The sequence below is a fragment of the Hyperolius riggenbachi genome, chromosome 3 (genome assembly GCF_040937935.1).
Source record: "Hyperolius riggenbachi isolate aHypRig1 chromosome 3, aHypRig1.pri, whole genome shotgun sequence".
NCBI lineage: Eukaryota > Metazoa > Chordata > Amphibia > Anura > Hyperoliidae > Hyperolius > Hyperolius riggenbachi.
Genome location: NC_090648.1, coordinates 208,404,514 through 208,421,835, shown reverse-complemented (window position 1 = coordinate 208,421,835; position 17,322 = coordinate 208,404,514). Strand labels below are relative to the sequence as shown.

The 17,322-nt window shown below is 44.6% G+C and overlaps 1 protein-coding gene across 1 annotated transcript; it reads left to right on the top strand.

The window, feature by feature from the left end:
- Positions 1–1,799: 1,799 nt before the first annotated feature.
- Positions 1,800–2,759, top strand: LOC137562265 (olfactory receptor 5AR1-like). The gene has a single exon (XM_068273597.1). The coding sequence runs from the start codon at positions 1,800–1,802 to the stop codon at positions 2,757–2,759; it is 960 nt and encodes a 319-aa protein (XP_068129698.1).
- Positions 2,760–17,322: the final 14,563 nt, after the last annotated feature.

Sequence of the window (17,322 nt, the reverse complement as noted above, 5' to 3'; positions counted from 1 at the left end):
ACTGACATCCTGATAGGAAGGCAAAGCAATTATCAAGGCATTTCCTTCTTCCGCTGAAATAAAATCATTGGAAAGGAACCTCTCATAAAGATTTTTTTAGTTATTGTTAATGAGTTAGGCCTGACCACTGAAATAGGATACGATGACATAGAAGACTGAATCATCAGGCCAGGCCAGACCAGGCTCAATGATCATAATTTCCTGCACTAAGATATGTATCATTTAAATGAAAATATTTTTAATAGCTTAATGAGCATATCTAAAGCTGCAAATTGAAAATCTAATGCGTTTTCTAATTCTGAACACTAGCTTGCAATCAGCCAGGATGGATTTCACCGACATTCTCTTTTCATATTCAACCTTGATAAGGTTCTTTACTTGTCAATAGTATTATTATTGTTTTACATGGCGCCAGCAAATACAATGTAAACAATACAGCAATTAACAATGCAAGACAATGGTAGATTAAAGCTAAGATTTTTACATAGTGCTGGATGATAAGTATGCACATTACCCAGCATTAAGGAGCAAGAAGCAAGAAATTAGTACTAGAGATGCTAATGATTTTGGTTTAATACCAATATTATATTTTTTATGAATTAAAGTAATTTGGAATTTAACCAATCAAAATAATCAGCTAGTCATATTTATTTTTGCTGAACGATTGAGCATCGCGATTCGCCGATACACACCCGGAAGATAGTGGCAAATCGCAACAGCGTCAGGTAGTCCCCTCTCCTTTCCCCACTGTTCAGTAAGCTCCACTGCTCCTTGCTCACCCGTTTCTCCTCTCCTCTGTCATACTGCAGGTTTCCAATCCTGCTTCTCACACTCTTCTACTTAACTCCATGCTCATGCTGTTATACAGCACTCTACAGCACCCCTTCTTATGTCTTCTGGGTACTATCCTGGATCCTTGCTCAGTCTATTTCAACACGTTGTTCACTCACACGTGCACACTTCCACACTTTCTTTTTACCCACTTATACCACTATTTTGCTTCATGCTGAATGTCATTACAAGGAGCATTATCCTTTACACCGTCACATTATTGCATCTTGCTTGAGGAGACTATTTTATCAAGTGTTTGATCATATATATTTTGGCACATTGAGCAATGCTATTGTGGTTCGTTCAGTTCCTGAATGGGACCATTTTATTTATGCCTTTGAGCTACCTATTGTGTTTTTGAGCTACCTACTATGGATGGTTTATTTATCTATATTGACATCATTTTATTTATATTATTTTGTCAGTGACACTACCCGTTACTTGTTGTTTTTTTAATTGGTTTTAATTGTTCTTATGGATATTTGTATGGAATAAAGATGGACCCTTTTTTGCATATTCATGAGTGGTGCGGTTGTGTTCAGATCTATCTTTTCCTTTCCTGTTTGTACTAATAGGCTTAGATCTTTCCTGCACACTGTTTTGGTTTCTAACTGGTGCTTGCCCAATCCCAGTTGTTGCAATAAATCACACACACGCACAGACACACGCACAGACACGTAATCATTTGAAAAAAATTATAAATAAATCAAAGGATACAACTTGTTGGAAGAAAGTCCTCCTATCTCTTAAAATTTTGAAGGAGAAAGGCTGAAGATTTACTGCACAATCCCCTGTTTTGGGGGTATTTTATTTGTTTTAAGAAACTCATTAGTTATGTGAAAGTATATGCAATAAGATACAGTTTTCATTTGGATTGGATTTTTTTTTCTTTTACAACAGTGGTCCTTCCGCCTTTACAATTACAAGAGTTATTATATGCGATCATTTTCTGCACACTACAGAAAAGGATGAAGCTGAGGAATAATACACTTGTTACAGACTTTATCCTGTCTGGCCTCTCTTCTTATCCCAACTTCCAGATACCTCTCTTCATGGCAGCCTTATCAGTATATCTGTTGACTTTACTTGGAAACTTTGTGATTATTCTGTTAATTACAACATCCCCAGCCCTACAAACACCAATGTATTTTTTCCTTTTAAATTTATCATTTGTGGATATAATTTATTCATCCACTATCACCCCTAATGCTATGGCCAGCATGGTCTCTGTAAACAAGACAATCTCTATTACCTGTTGTGCTGTACAGATGTTCATCTTTATAGAACTTGCAGGCTCTGAAGCTATGCTATTGGCTGTGATGGCCTATGATCGATATGTAGCCATATGCAAACCACTGAATTATGCAAATCTTATTAATAAAAAGGCTTGTTTGCAGCTGGTTTTCTCAGTGTATGCCGTGGGGTGTCTTAATTCATTAATACATACCTATTCTGCCTTTACTTTACCATTCTGCAAGTCAAATGTTATCAACCACTTCTTCTGCGATCTCAATCCTGTCTTAAAACTTGCATGCAAAGACACCTTTCTCAATGAAGTGTTTCTCTTTGTCATTGCTGGTTCTGTAGAAGTAGGCTCTTTCCTGTGCATAATGATATCATACACCTGTATTGTAAGAGTAATATGTAGAGTTGGCACTTCTAGAGGCAGAGGGAAGTCTCTCTCTACTTGTGCCTCCCATTTGACCTGTGTGGCCTTATTTTATTGTCCAGTGTTTTTCACTTACTTACGTCCAATGTCTGTTTATTCTGTGGAGCAGGACTGGGCGGTATCCATGTTCTATACAGTGATCATACCAGTGTTGAATCCCATCATCTACAGCCTCAGAAATAAGGATGTAAAACAAGCATTTTCAAAACTGAGCATTAATTGTAGCTTGATTCTTATTATGAATAATTTCATAACATAAAGCACAAAAAGGCCTGATCCAATTCAGCTTATCCCCTAAGTTTTCGTCTGGGGATCATTTTTCGTCTTCTGTTTAAAATAACTTTTCAGCACTATGCAATTTTTTACAAAAAGTACCAAAAAGCACCATCAAAATTATTCAGAATATTTTTGTTTGCCTGCTGGCGGCTTAACCACTTGATGACCCAGCCTTTACCCTCCCTTAAGGACCAGCGCTGTTTTCGCTGATCTGTGCTGGGTGGGCTCTGCAGCCCCCAGCACAGATCAAACACCAGGCAGAGCGACCAGATCGCCCCCCTTTTTTCCCCACTAGGCGGATGATGTGCTGGGGGGGTCTGATCGCTCCTGCCTGCATGAGGCTGGCGGGGGGGGAGCACCTCAAAGCCCCCTCCACCGCAGGATTCCCCCTCTCCCTCTCCTCCCTCCCTTCCCCTCGGAGATCAGAGGCTGCACAGGAACGGATCTGTCCTGTGCAGCCTCTAACAGGCTCCTGCCTGTCATGGGACAGCGATCCCCGGCCGCTGATTGGCCGGGGATCGCTGATCTGGTACAACGCTGCTACTGTTAGCAGTGTTGTACAAATGTAAACAAAGCGGATTATTTCCGCTTGTGTTTACATTTAGCCTGTGAGCCGCGATCGGTGGCCCACAGGCTATTCACGGAGCCCCCCGCCGTGAATTGACAGGAAGCAGTCGCTCGCGCGAGCGGCTGCTTCCTGATTAATTAGCCTGCAGCTGGCGACGCAGATGTGCGTCGCTGGTCCTGCAGCTGCCACTTTGCCGACGCGCGTTATGAGTGCGCGGTCGGCACGTGGTTAAAAAGCATTATATTGATAAGATGTGAAAACATCACTTAGGAGAAAACTCAGGAGAAAAAATTAATTAGATCGGGCCCAAAGAGAGAATTACATGTACACCTGCTGAAACAGCTGACACCACGTATGTGTCCAGTAAATGTTTCCTACTATGTTTTTTCTTATTTTGTATTCATTGTCATCTTGTACATTGCTGAATGTGGCATTTCATATTCTTTATTATTATTATTATTATTATTATGCTATAAATGTCTTAATGTTTAAAGAGACACTGAAGCAAAACAAAAATTGTATGTGTAGTACTAGAACATTAGTAGCAAAGAAAATAGCTCTCAGCGATGTATCCATGTACACATGGAAACGTTGCTGAGAGCTTTGTTCTCCTGAACTCCAGATTGCGGTGACATTTGACTCTGGCCTATCGGATGTTTGTATACGATGTGCTTCTCTGAGGAAGTGGCTTTTGGCCATGAAACACATGTCAGGCAGTCTTGTGTGTGAACTGGAACTCTGAATTTGAATCCATACATGTCCGTAACCTCATTAATCTGTCAGCATGAATTTTGGGATATAACTGTGTGATAAAACACATATACTCTGTACATATTCTAATCGAGATCACATAGGCTTTTCAAAGTCCATACAGATGTTATCTCAGCTGGAAATGAACCTAAGGTCCCAGTTCTCTGAGTCACACTTATGCATTCTCTTCTAAGATTTTCCAGTTTTTGTTTTTAATCATTCACAGTATGAAAGCGATATATCAATTATTCTACCAGGGAGGTTAAAGACGTCAAATGGGTTGAGGCATGATTATATGACTGGAGCTGGATAGTGTTACTGTTTATTTTCAGGTAAAAGTAAACATTTCTTAAAGAGGAACTCCATTGAAAATAATGTAATAAAAAGTGCTTCATTTTTACAATAATTATGTATAAATGATTTGGTCAGTGTTTGCCCATTGTAAAATATTTTAAATCCCTGATTTACATTCTGACATTTATTACATGGTGACATTTTTACTGTTGGCAGGTGATGTAGCTGCTGCATGCTTTTTTAGCAGTTGGAAACAGCTGTAAACCGCTATTTCCCACAATGCAGCAAGGTTCACAGACAGGTAATTGCCTCGTACTCAGAATTTCTTTGTGAGAGGGGTTTCACCACATTATCAGCCATACAGTGTGCCCTGATGGTCGGTTTGTGAAAAGGAAAAGATTTCTCATGAAAAGGGGGTATCAGCTACTGATTGGGATGAAGTTCAATTCTTGGTCATGGTTTCTCTTTAACCACTTCACCACTGAGGGGTTTTACCCCTTGAACACCAGAGCAATTTTCGTTTCAAAGTTTTTATTGAAATTTTTTAAAATTTTTAACAACTCAAATTGTACATAAAGATACATATAACATGGGAAGGAAGTAGGGACAGCTTGTACAAATATCATTATCTTGTAGCTGGACCTAATAAGAAGGGACAGGCAAGATAACCAGCAGTTTAATATAGCAAACATTAAAGTAGTTTGAAGTGCATATACTACTGTCAGGTAGAAAGTTGTTGTGAGCCCACAGAGGACTAAGTCCAGCTATCTGGGGCTTGCTGATAAGGAATCGGGGGTTAGGGAAGGAGGGAGCCTCATCAGGGCAAAGTTGTATGGATACCTTCCTGGCCGCCCTCCATCCAGCGATGGACATGCGGGGCAGGAAGGATTGTGGTCATAAGCGTCCGCGGGAAAGAGTTGGAGAAGAAGGAAACAGAAAGAAAAAGAAGAGAAAAGTAGCAAAGAGAGAAGCTAGGGAGGGGGGAAAGGGGAAAAGAAGAGGGGACAGAGGCAGGGGTCCACCTTACAGTCTTGTAATGGAAGTTATCTCCAGACTTGGATGCTCTAAACGGATCCAGGGATCCCAAATTTTTTCAAATTTCTTTTGGGTGTCCCTAAGGATGCTAATGAGACTGTAACGATTGGTGTCAGCAAGAGGCACAAATATCTGATTAAGTGGTGATATACAGAATCACCACTAATGCAGATATGTTAGAGTGAAATAGTCAGTATCTTCCTGATGGTAAATCAGCGGAAGGCTCACTAACACGGTAAGTGCCTGAAATGATCTACTCAGACCAGTGTCACACCCCGAACCTTGATTATTGGGGATCCGCAGTATCGCCAATAATACAAGGATAGACCCGATTATATAGCGATCTGCGGAATTGCTAATAATGCGGGTAGATGTAAAGCAGTGGACACACGATCAACATGGAAATAAACAAAGCAGTAAATATTCACAAAGTTGTGGAAATATCCACCACACGGCAATTCCTCAGAGGTGTGGTTACCTCTGAATGGGAACCCCGTGTGTGAGATCCCCCAAAGTGGCAGTGGAGGAATCTCAGCCTCTGGCAGTAACGGTCTGCTAGGGCCGGCGTCTCAGGGAGGCAAGCCTCAGATAATAACCCAACAGTGGGAGACGTTCCACTGAAGGGAGCAAGGTCAGACAGAAAGAGGTTCGGCAACAGTACAGGCGGCAACAGTACAGAGACGTGAGACGAGAGAATAGTCAGGAACCAAGCCAATAGTCGTTAACGGTACGGGCTGGCAGAGTACAGAATCAGGAAGCAGAAGAGAAGTCAAGACAGGCACAGAATCATACACAGAGAATCAATGACAATAATAATCTCCTAGTCTAGGTGTGAAGTCCTTGGTTTCAACACCTGGGATCTAGTCTAAGGTCTGAGTGCTGACACAGGGTATCGCAGCGGATGCGGACGAATTTCCGCATCCCGCGTTGGAAGGTCCGCTTGCCGGACTGAATGCGACCATATTTCCGCAATCCATCCGGCGTTGCAGATTTTTCGTTACAGTACCCCTCCCTCTAGGCGTGGACTCCGGACACGTCCCACCTGGCCTGTCAGGATGGAGCTCATGGAACCGTCTCCTAAGTTTATCAGCATGTAAATCACCTGTTTTGACCCAGGATCTTTCCTCTAGACCGTACCCTCTCCAATGCACCAAATACTGCACTGAACCCTGAACTCGTCTGGAGTCCAAGATCTCCTCAACCTCCCATTCAGGCTCACCATCAACCATGACAGGGTGAGGCGGGATGGAGTCCACCTGAACAGCTGGTTTCAGGAGTGACACATGAAAGGCTTTCCCCACCTTTAGAGAATGCGGTAACCTGACTCTGTAAGTAACATGATTAACCCTTTCGGAAATTGGATATGGTCCAATATACCTGGGCCCCAGTTTCGCGGATGGCTGCCTCAGAGCTATATGACGAGTTGATACCCAAACCTTGTCTCCTGGTTTAAACTCCCACTCCGCAGACCGTCTCTTATCTGCCTGCCTCTTCTGTATGATGAAAGCCTTTTTTAAATTTTCTCCGACATTAGCCCAAATCCTCTTGAAAGATTCCTGCCACTCCTCCAGGACAGGGAATGGAGAGGTCGACACTGGCAAAGGAGAAAATTTGGGAGATTTCCCATTGACAATTTGAAAAGGCGCATAACCAGAGGACTCATTCCTGAGATTGTTATGTGCGAACTCAGCAAATGGTAGAAACTCCGCCCACTGGTGTTGGGCGTCCGCCACATAACATCTCAGGAACTGTTCCAAAGATTGATTGGTCCTCTCTGTCTGGCCGTTGGTCTGTGGATGGTAACCTGATGAAAAGGACAACGACATACCCATCCCCTTACAGAAGGCCCGCCAGAACCTAGAGACAAACTGGACCCCTCTGTCTGAGACAACATTCTCTGGAATGCCGTGTAATTTAAAGATATTTTGAATGAAAAGATCTGCTAGTTTTTGAGCAGTAGGGAAACCACTCAAAGGCACAAAGTGGGCCATCTTACTGAATCTGTCTGTGACCACCCATATGACAGTCTTTCCATTGGAATCTGGAAGTTCTCCCACAAAGTCCATGGAAATATGTGTCCATGGCTCCTGAGGGGAGGGCAGAGACTGCAAAGTTCCAACTGGAGCCAGTCGGGAGGGTTTGCTCCTGGCACAGACGGTACAGGTCTTAACAAATTCCTTGCAATCTTGTTGTAGAGATGGCCACCAGACAGATCTACACAACAATTCTTGGGTTCGGGTAATGCCAGGGTGTCCAGCATTCTTGTGTCCATGAAACAACTGCAGCACTTTGGGACGTAAAGTACAAGGGACATAAAGAACCCCTCTTGGTTTCCCTTCTGGGACTTCTAATTGAAAAGGACTTAAGAGGCTAGGAAGGTCTTCAACTATCTCAGTGGCTGCCAGGATGATCTCTTTCGACAGAATACTTTCTGAGGAAGGAGATGGAGCAGTTTCAGGTTCAAAACAACGAGAAAGGGCGTCCGCTTTAACGTTCTTACTCCCTGGTGTGAATGTAATTATAAAATTAAAACGGCAGAAAAAGAGAGCCCATCTAGCCTGTCTGGGGGTGAGTCTTTTAGCTTTTTCAATGTACTGTAAATTTTTATGATCCGTGTACACAGTAATTACATGCTCCGCCCCCTCTAACCAGTGGCGCCACTCCTCAAAAGCAAGCTTGATGGCTAATAATTCCCTGTTTCCAACATCATAATTTCTCTGGGCAGGGGAGAATTTTCTGGAAAAAAAAGCACAGGGATGAAGCTTGCCCTGAAGTCCTGAACGTTGAGACAATACTGCTCCTACTCCAACCTCCGAGGCATCCACCTCCACTATAAATGGGTAAGCAACATCTACATGACGTAATATGGGAGCAGAACAGAATGCCTCTTTCAGAGAGGAAAATGCCACAACTGCTTCTTCTGACCAATGAGTGGCATCAGCCCCTTTTTTTGTCAAATTAGTAAGCGGAGACACCACCGAAGAGAACCCCTTGATAAATTTTCTATAATAATTTGCGAATCCCAAGAATCTCTGTAGTGCTTTAAGCCCAGATGGTTGTGGCCAATCCCTTACAGCAGAGACCTTCTTGGGATCCATGGACAACCCTGATGTAGAGATAATGTAACCAAGAAAGGCAATCTCCTTTACCTCGAAAACACATTTCTCTAATTTCGCAAACAATTGATTCTCCCTGAGTCTTTGTAACACATACTTTACATGTTGGCGGTGTTCCGTGATATTTTTAGAAAATATCAAGATATCATCTAAGTAGACGATTACAAAGCGACCCAGTACCTCCCTAAAAATCTCGTTGACGAACTCCTGAAAAACTGCAGGAGCGTTACACAACCCAAAGGGCATCACCAAGTATTCGTAATGCCCCTTGGGAGTGTTGAATGCCGTCTTCCATTCATCTTCCTCCCTGATACGGATCAAATTGTAGGCCCCCCTTAGATCCAACTTAGTGAAAACAGAAGCCCCGGGAACCTGTGTAAATAAATCGTCGATTAGCGGTAGTGGATACCGATTCTTAATCGTGATCTTATTTAGACCCCTGTAGTCAATCCAGGGGCGCAAACCACCATCTTTTTTCTGAACGAAAAAGAATCCCGCTCCTGCAGGAGATGTTGAAGGGCGGATGAAACCCTTCTGCAAATTTTCCTGAATGTACTCGTCCATGGCCAATTTTTCCGGGGACGAGAGGTTGTATAGGTGGCCCCTGGGTGGCATGGTTCCTGGTTTCAAATCTATTGGGCAATCAAAAGGTCTATGGGGGGGTAATTGATCTGCTGCCCTAGGACAAAAGACATCAGCATATTCCTGATATTGTGGAGGTACTCTTTCCACTTGAATCTTAGTAGAACACAAAACTACATTCTGTAAACAATGTTGTGTACAATAAGGCGACCAAGTAGTCAACTGCCCATTCAAACTGAGGAGAATGTAATCGTAACCAGGGCAACCCTAGTATCACCGTAGAGGTAGACATCTTTAAAACGAAAAACTGTATGACCTCCCTGTGCAGAGCTCCCACTTGCAGCGAGAGGGGAGGTGTCTGACACAGTGGGGACTTTCCTTGCAAAGGAGTGTCATCAATCGCTGTAACATATAAATGTTTTCCTACCGGAAGTACAGGGATATTTAAACTTAAAGCAAAGCTTAAATCTAAAAAGTTAGCTGTTGACCCGGAATCTACAAATGCTGTGGTAGGAAAGTTCTGCTCTTCCCAATTTAGGGAACAGGGCAATAAAAATGTTTCTTGTTTTGGAGGTAAAACAATTCCGCTTAGGGTGGTACCCCCTACCACACCTAAGCCGAGGAGTTTCCCGACTTCCTACCACAGTTTTGTGCAATGTGGCCCTTTTCCCCGCAGTACATGCAAAGACCCTCTCTGCGTCTTCTTGACCTTTCCGCCTCCGTGAGGCGCCCGTGGCCTAACTGCATCGGCTCCTCAGTCTCAACTGCTGCCGAGCTACTGGCCCCAGAAGTCCTAGAGTACATGGGGTACCTGCCCTTCTTGTTGTACCTCAGACGCCTATCTATTTTAATAGACAGCGTAATAGCCTCATCTAGATCTTTGGGTTCCGGATGACTAACCATCACGTCAGTTACTGCTTCTGACAACCCATCTAGGTATCTATCCAAGAGTGCATATCACTCCCATCTAGAGGACACAGCCCACTTCCTAAACTCTGACGCATACTCCTCAGCAGTACTGCGTCCTTGTCTAAGGTTTTTGAGCTTACGTTCGGCCGTGGCGGCACTATCTGGATCATCGTAGATGACCGCCATGGCCTTAAAAAACTCCTGGACAGAAGACAGAGCAGGATGCTCATCAGGTAAGCCATAAGCCCACGTCTGGGAATCTGCATGCAATAGAGTCTTGATAAGAGTGACCTTTTGAGCCTCGGTTCCCGAGGACACAGGTTTCATCTCAAAGTAAGACAGCACTCTGTGACGGAAATTCTGGAAATCTGACCTTGTGCCTGAAAATTTCTCAGGAATGTTCATTTTAGGCTCGCTAAGAGCCGGGGGAGGTAGAACGTTAAGTGGTGATTGCAACCTTTGGACAGTCTCATTTAACTGAGTAATCTGAGCCTGCTGTGCAGTTACAGTAATCTTCAGCTGTTCTAACTCTGCCCTTACAGTCTGAAGCTGGTTTATCACCCCCTCCATCTTACTTCTTATGGTCTGTGTTTCTGTAACGATTGGTATCAGCAAGAGACACAAATATCTGATTAAGTGGTGATATACAGAATCACCACTAATGCAGATATGTTAGAGTGAAATAGTCAGTATCTTCCTGATGGTAAATCAGCGGAAGGCTCACTAACACGGTAAGTGCCTGAAATGATCTACTCAGACCAGTGTCACACCCCGAACCTTGATTATTGGGGATCCGCAGTATCGCCAATAATACAAGGATAGACCCGATTATATAGCAATCTGCGGAATTGCTAATAATGCGGGTAGATGTAAAGCAGTGGACACACGATCAACATGGAAATAAACAAAGCAGTAAATATTCACAAAGTTGTGGAAATATCCACCACACGGCAATTCCTCAGAGGTGTGGTTACCTCTGAATGGGAACCCCGTGTGTGAGATCCCCCAAAGTGGCAGTGGAGGAATCTCAGCCTCTGGCAGTAACGGTCTGCTAGGGCCGGCGTCTCAGGGAGGCAAGCCTCAGATAATAACCCAACAGTGGGAGACGTTCCACTGAAGGGAGCAAGGTCAGACAGAAAGAGGTTCGGCAACAGTACAGGCGGCAACAGTACAGAGACGTGAGACGAGAGAATAGTCAGGAACCAAGCCAATAGTCGTTAACGGTACGGGCTGGCAGAGTACAGAATCAGGAAGCAGAAGAGAAGTCAAGACAGGCACAGAATCATACACAGAGAATCAATGACAATAATAATCTCCTAGTCTAGGTGTGAAGTCCTTGGTTTCAACACCTGGGATCTAGTCTAAGGTCTGAGTGCTGACACAGGGTATCGCAGCGGATGCGGACGAATTTCCGCATCCCGCGTTGGAAGGTCCGCTTGCCGGACTGGATGCGACCATATTTCCGCAATCCATCCGGCGTTGCAGATTTTTCGTTACAGAGACGCTCATTTACCATTATTGAGTTTATTCTAGATTTCACTTCGTTAATGGTGACTGAGGGTTTTCTCCAGTTCCGGACTATTGTCATAGTAGCTGCTGAGAGTATGACAGAGGCTAGTTTATTCTGTGTAGAGGTTAAAGAGCTAATCTTTGCGTGTAATAAAGCTTGCCAAGGATCTCTATGGATTGGCTGATGAAAGAGAGAGGAAAGTAATTTATATATTTGGCACCAGAAGCGGTTGAGCCGTGGACAAGTCCACCAGATGTGAAGCATGTCGCCGGGCAGTCTGCAGCCTCGAAAGCAAAAGGGATTGGCGGAGGGGAATACTTTGGCTATGCGGGTTGGGACGAGGTACCATCGTGTCATTACCTTATAGGCAGATTCGACTATATGTAGGTTGCTGGAACAGCTGGAGACTCTGCTCCAGATGTCCAGCCAGTCTTCTCTGTCTTTAGGACTAGCCAGGTCTGTTTCCCATCTTGAGGCGTATGGGGTGTGTTGTCGGGGAGGACGAGCGTGTCAAAAAGCCATATAATCTAGAGATCAGGCCTTTAGTGTTGGGACTGTGCATACAAATGTTTTCGTAAGGTGTAGCAGTATAAGGGGGGTCTTTATCTCGAATGAGAGGTTTGATCCAATGTCCCAATTGCAAATATCGAAAGAATTCCCTGGGGGGAGCACAAAATCTTTCCTGTAGACCAGGCCAGGAAAGAAAACCTCTGGGAGTGAGAAGGTGTGTGACATTAGTAAGACCGTTTGTGCTCCACCAGGAGAATGCCATAGGGTCGTCTAGGCCCGGAGGGAATAAAGGGTTGTTGATCAGTGGCAGCAGGGGAAGGAAAGGAGACTGAAGGTTAGCCGAATAACGGACTGAGTCCCACACTCTAAGACCGTGAGCCAGAGGGGGGCTTAATGAGGGTGGTCTCATTTTTGGAGGGAGGCATAGTAAGGTGCTGGGTAGTAGGGGGTCACACCAGGGTATCTCTATGAATACCCAGAGAGGAGTATCATGTGTCTGGAATAGGCGGGTGAGTTGGGCTATGGTTGCTGCCTGGTAGTAAGAGGAAAGCTTAGGAACCCCCAAGCCTCCATCTAATTTATGGGCAAAGAGAGTCGCCCTGCAGACTCTGGGACCTTTGCGACCCCACACAAAGTCCATGATTTTCTTTTGGAAGATACGTAGGTAGTGGCTTGGCACTTGGATCGGGAAAGTGCGGAAAAAATAGAGAAGCTTTGGCAGGTAGGACATTTTGATTGCATTGATCTTGCCCAGCCATGATAGGGGGGAATGAGACCACCTATCGGTCAGAGCAGAGAGTGTTTTCAATAGTGGAGGGTAGTTGGCAGAGAAAAGTGAGGCATAGTGGGGGGTAAGGGTGATCCCCAGGTAGGGCAGGGATTGAACCCATTGAAGGGGGCAGGAGCTCCTCAGCTGGTCAAGATCTGTGGGGGATAGGGATATTCCCATAGCTTTAGATTTCTCTATGTTTATTTGCAGGCCTGAGACCTGGGCAAAGTAAGTAAAAGCTTGGAGGGCCTCTGGGATGGACGTGTGGGGTTGCGTTAACGTGAGTAGAGTATCATCTGCGAACATAAGAAGTTTATGAGATAGGCCAGCGTATTCTATTCCTTGGATAGCCGTTTTGCCGCGTAGATAGCAAGCAAAAGGCTCCAGGGCAAGGATAAAGAGTAAGGGGGATAACGGGCAACCTTGTCTGGTCCCCCGGTTGATATCGAAGGTTTGAGAGGAGTGGCCAAAAAATCTTACCGAGGCTGTAGGGCCGGCGTACATTCCTTGGATCCAGTTCAAAAAGTTAGCATCTAAGCCCCATTTCTGGAGGGCGAGTTTCAAATAGGACCACGAGAGAGTATCGAAGGCCTTAAATATGTCTAAGGATAAGGCCACCCCAGGGATTTTGTTTGTTTGAAGGTAGTGGGTTAGAATGATAGCCCTTCTAGTGCCGTCTTCGGCCTGTCTGCCCGGAACGAAGCCAATCTGGTCTCTGTGGATTAGGGATGGGAGGATTTTATTCAGTCTCAGCGCTAGGATCTTGCCTAATATTTTGAAATCTATGTTAATAAGGGAAATAGGGCGAAATTGATGGACTGCATGGTGTTCCTGTTCTACCTTAGGAACCATGGAAATGTAGGCCATTAGCATGGATCTAGGGGGGGATCTACCTTCCCGGATTTCATTGTAGCACTTCGCTAGTTCTGGGGCCAATGAATCTGACAGTTTTTTATAATAAAGGGCTGAGAACCCGTCCGGGCCAGGAGTCTTGTTGGGCTTCAATGTTTTGATAGCTAAGTGAACTTCAGCTGCCGATATAGGGGCGCTCAAACTAGTAATGGAGTCTTGGCTCAATTTTGGGAGTGTGGTCTGGTCTAAAAAGTCACGGATGGCTGTATCAGAGACATTGGGGGTATTAGCGTATAGGTCCGACAGGAATTTCTCGAAGGAGTCAACAATCTTACGAGGGTTAGCGGTGACCTGTCCCGAGGAGTTGCGGATTTTGAGCATGGTTAGGTGGGGGGGCTTATTTTTAAGACATTTGGCTAGTAAAGACAATGGCTTATTGGCGTTGTAATAATAAAATTGTCTTCGCCATCTAAGCTGTTGTTCCACCTTATCCGTTAGCAGTAAGTCTAATTCTGTGCCGATGCGATCTTTGATAATCTTATTGATACGTGTGGGTGTTTGTTTCCATTCTTGTTCCGCTCGGTCCAGTTTTGCAGTAAGTTCCTCTATTTTTTGGTTGCGGCGTTTTTTAAGGCTGCTAGCGATTCCTATTAATATTCCGCATATAGTAGCTTTGTGAGCCTCCCAGAGGGTGAAAGGTGAGGATACAGAGCCCGCATTATCGGTAAAGTATTCCTCGACCTTCTCCTTCAATTGGTCGATAATATCTGCTCTGGAGAGCAGAGAGTCATTTAAACGCCATTTAAATGATCGATTGATTGGAAGCGTAGCGGAACAGCAGATGGAAACCGGGGAATGATCTGACCAGGGGGTTGTATGTATTTTAGCTGCTGGTACTAGGTGGAGGCAGGTCTGCTGCACAAAGATATGGTCGATCCTACTGAAGCTGTCGTGGGCATTGGAGTAAAAGGTGAAGTCTTTGGTAGAGGGGTTGAGTTCCCGCCAGATGTCTACATAGCCATAGTGGTCTAGAAGTTCTTTAATTTTAGCTCTGTGTGGATCTTTAAGTTCTGCAGTGGAGTTAGAGCTATGAGGTCTTTGTCTGTCTGTCTTAGGGTTAAGAGTAGCATTGGTATCGCCTGTGATTATGATTTGACCTAAACCATGCTGGGAAAGGACTTGCAGAAAGTGGGAGTAGAAATTGGATTGATGTGCATTGGGAGCGTAATATGTAGCAAAAGTGACCTCTCTGTCATATATCGTACCGAGTAAGATAAGGTATCTGCCAGTGGGGTCAGCTATATGCTTTGTGTAATTAAATGGGAAGTTCCTCTTAAAGGCAATTAAAACTCCACGTACTTTCGTGCGGGCACAGGCGAAAAAGGCTGTGGGATAGTGACGATTCAGGTATTTAGGGCAGGTGGGTTGGTCTAGTCTAGTCTCTTGTAAGCATACAACATCTGCTTGGCAAGCTTTATAATAGTATAATCAAAATACAATATCAGCGCAGCCAAGCAAATCTTAACATGTGGAACACTACATATATCGCAGCCAAAGTCCAACGTCTCAGCAAAACGTCCTCAATCAACATAAAATAGTACACTTCAGCGCGAATTCACTTGTGTCCACCACCGAAAGCACCATAAAAATAATACGCTTACCAGATTATCACATTCCCTGATGAAACTTTGACAGTGAAACCGGTCGGACGAGGCGGACGTGTGGCTGGACGGCGTCCTATGTTTTAAGTGCTGTTTTTCCTTGTGGGTCCCTGTCATAAGGGCCCAGATGTGAGTGACATTTTAAAAACCTTTATGTCTTTTTAATGAGTTATTAAAATCGCTGTAGATACGCTTAGATGTGCGTTTGTCTGTTTGCATGCCTCAATTTTGGTGAAATACTGCAATTGAGGATTAGATTGTTCGGCTTGTCTGGAGAGGAGGCCGGCTGCGAAGACACCTGCTGCTGACCTCATAAAGCCATATTGCAGACCCTGTAGTTAAGGTCTGTGATAATCTGGTAAGCGTATTATTTTTATGGTGCTTTCGGTGGTGGACACAAGTGAATTCGCGCTGAAGTGTACTATTTTAAGCTTTATAATAGGTAAACGCTTTAGAACGTTTATGTGGAGAACCGAATCCCTGGACATTATGAGAAAAGATTTTAAAAAGGGGGAAATCATGGAGGGTTGATTTCAAAGCTTGATGCGGTATAAAGAGCTGCAAGGTGGAGACTCTGGAGAGAAAGGAGGAGCAGCAGAGAGAAAGAAGAGGAAGGAGTGAGGGTGAAAGAGAGTAAAAGAGAAACACGCACACAGTTCCGTGGTAATCCGGGAACTGGGCTGAAATAAAAGCTTGACCACGCAGGGGTCAAGAGCAAGAGGACCTCGGAAAAGGAAGAGTCCCTCCTAGGTGGTGACTCCGGCCGGGTCATTAGGGGGTATGTGTTGGCCGACTGCTCTGCTGGCTTAAGGGTATTGGACCATCTTAAGTTAAGGTCCCAGCAATGAAGAAGCAAATTTGTCATGAGAAGGGAGGGGGGAAAGGGATATGAACGGGGGTTGGGAGAAGGGGTGTCAAAATTTTGACAAGCAACAAACGGAAGGTAGGCGGAAAAAGGGAACCTGAGACTTCCAAATTCTTAAAAGGTAAGAACGTCTAGCCAGCAGAGAAATCAGCTCAGGGTATATTATTAAAGGTGAAGCGTAAACTCATACTATATTATAGATAGGAGTGTGGGGCATAATACAGCTTTTATGGGGGAAAGATCAGGATAACAGCCGTCATCTGTCCATAGACACCAAGGGATATTAGGCTCTGTACGGGGGGGGGGGGGGGGGGTGGTAGGGTGAAGGAGGGGGGATGATCTATTGCGTCAGGTTGATGCAGTGAGCGAGGGTTAAACATACAATGTGGTGCGTCAAAAGTTATTGTTAGGAGCAGGTCTAATTTGGTATGCAAGGTACCAGGTACATTCAGCTGGATCTTGTGGGCAAAGAAGAAATATGTTATGTAGGGGGATAGTGCCCTCTGGTGGGGGGTATTTGCCAGGGCTAGGAGGACAGAACCTGGACATTCCGTAGTTTCCCGTAGTAGGAAGGGCCGTATAATACGCAGTGTGTTAGGGGCTAAAGAATAAATATACCGATTAGTGTCTATGGAGGGGATCGTTTGATAGTGATCAGACCTGGTCTGATAAAAGACAATCACAGGTAAACTACAAATCAAGTCTCAAGAGCAACGATTCTTAAGCAGCAGGGAAGGGGGGGGGGAGGGGGTGGTGGAGGGGTAGGATGGGATTGAGGGGAGGGGGGGGGAGGTAGGTAGGGGGGCCTGGGAGGGGGAAGTCAGGAAGGTGACGGGGGGTGATCTCCTGAGGCAACCAGGTGGGCACCTAGGGAACTGGGTGGGAAAGAGGGGGGGGGGAAAGGGTAGGGAAAACGAGGGAAGGGGGTACGGGGAGACTTGCTGCAGACATTAATATTAACATTGATAATTAGCTGCAAACATTAGCTTAATAATATATAACAACTGGCAAAAAATACTAGATCATAACAGATGATAAAATTTAGGATTAAGTGCCTTATAAAGCTACCTGTCAATAGCATACCTCAGAAAAGTTCGGCAGAGGTATCATATGAATCCGTAGGTT

Bases quoted from the DNA above. Each gene is read 5' to 3' on its own strand.
- LOC137562265 (XM_068273597.1), top strand. From the start codon at position 1,800: ATGAAGCTGAGGAATAATACACTTGTTACAGACTTTATCCTGTCTGGC.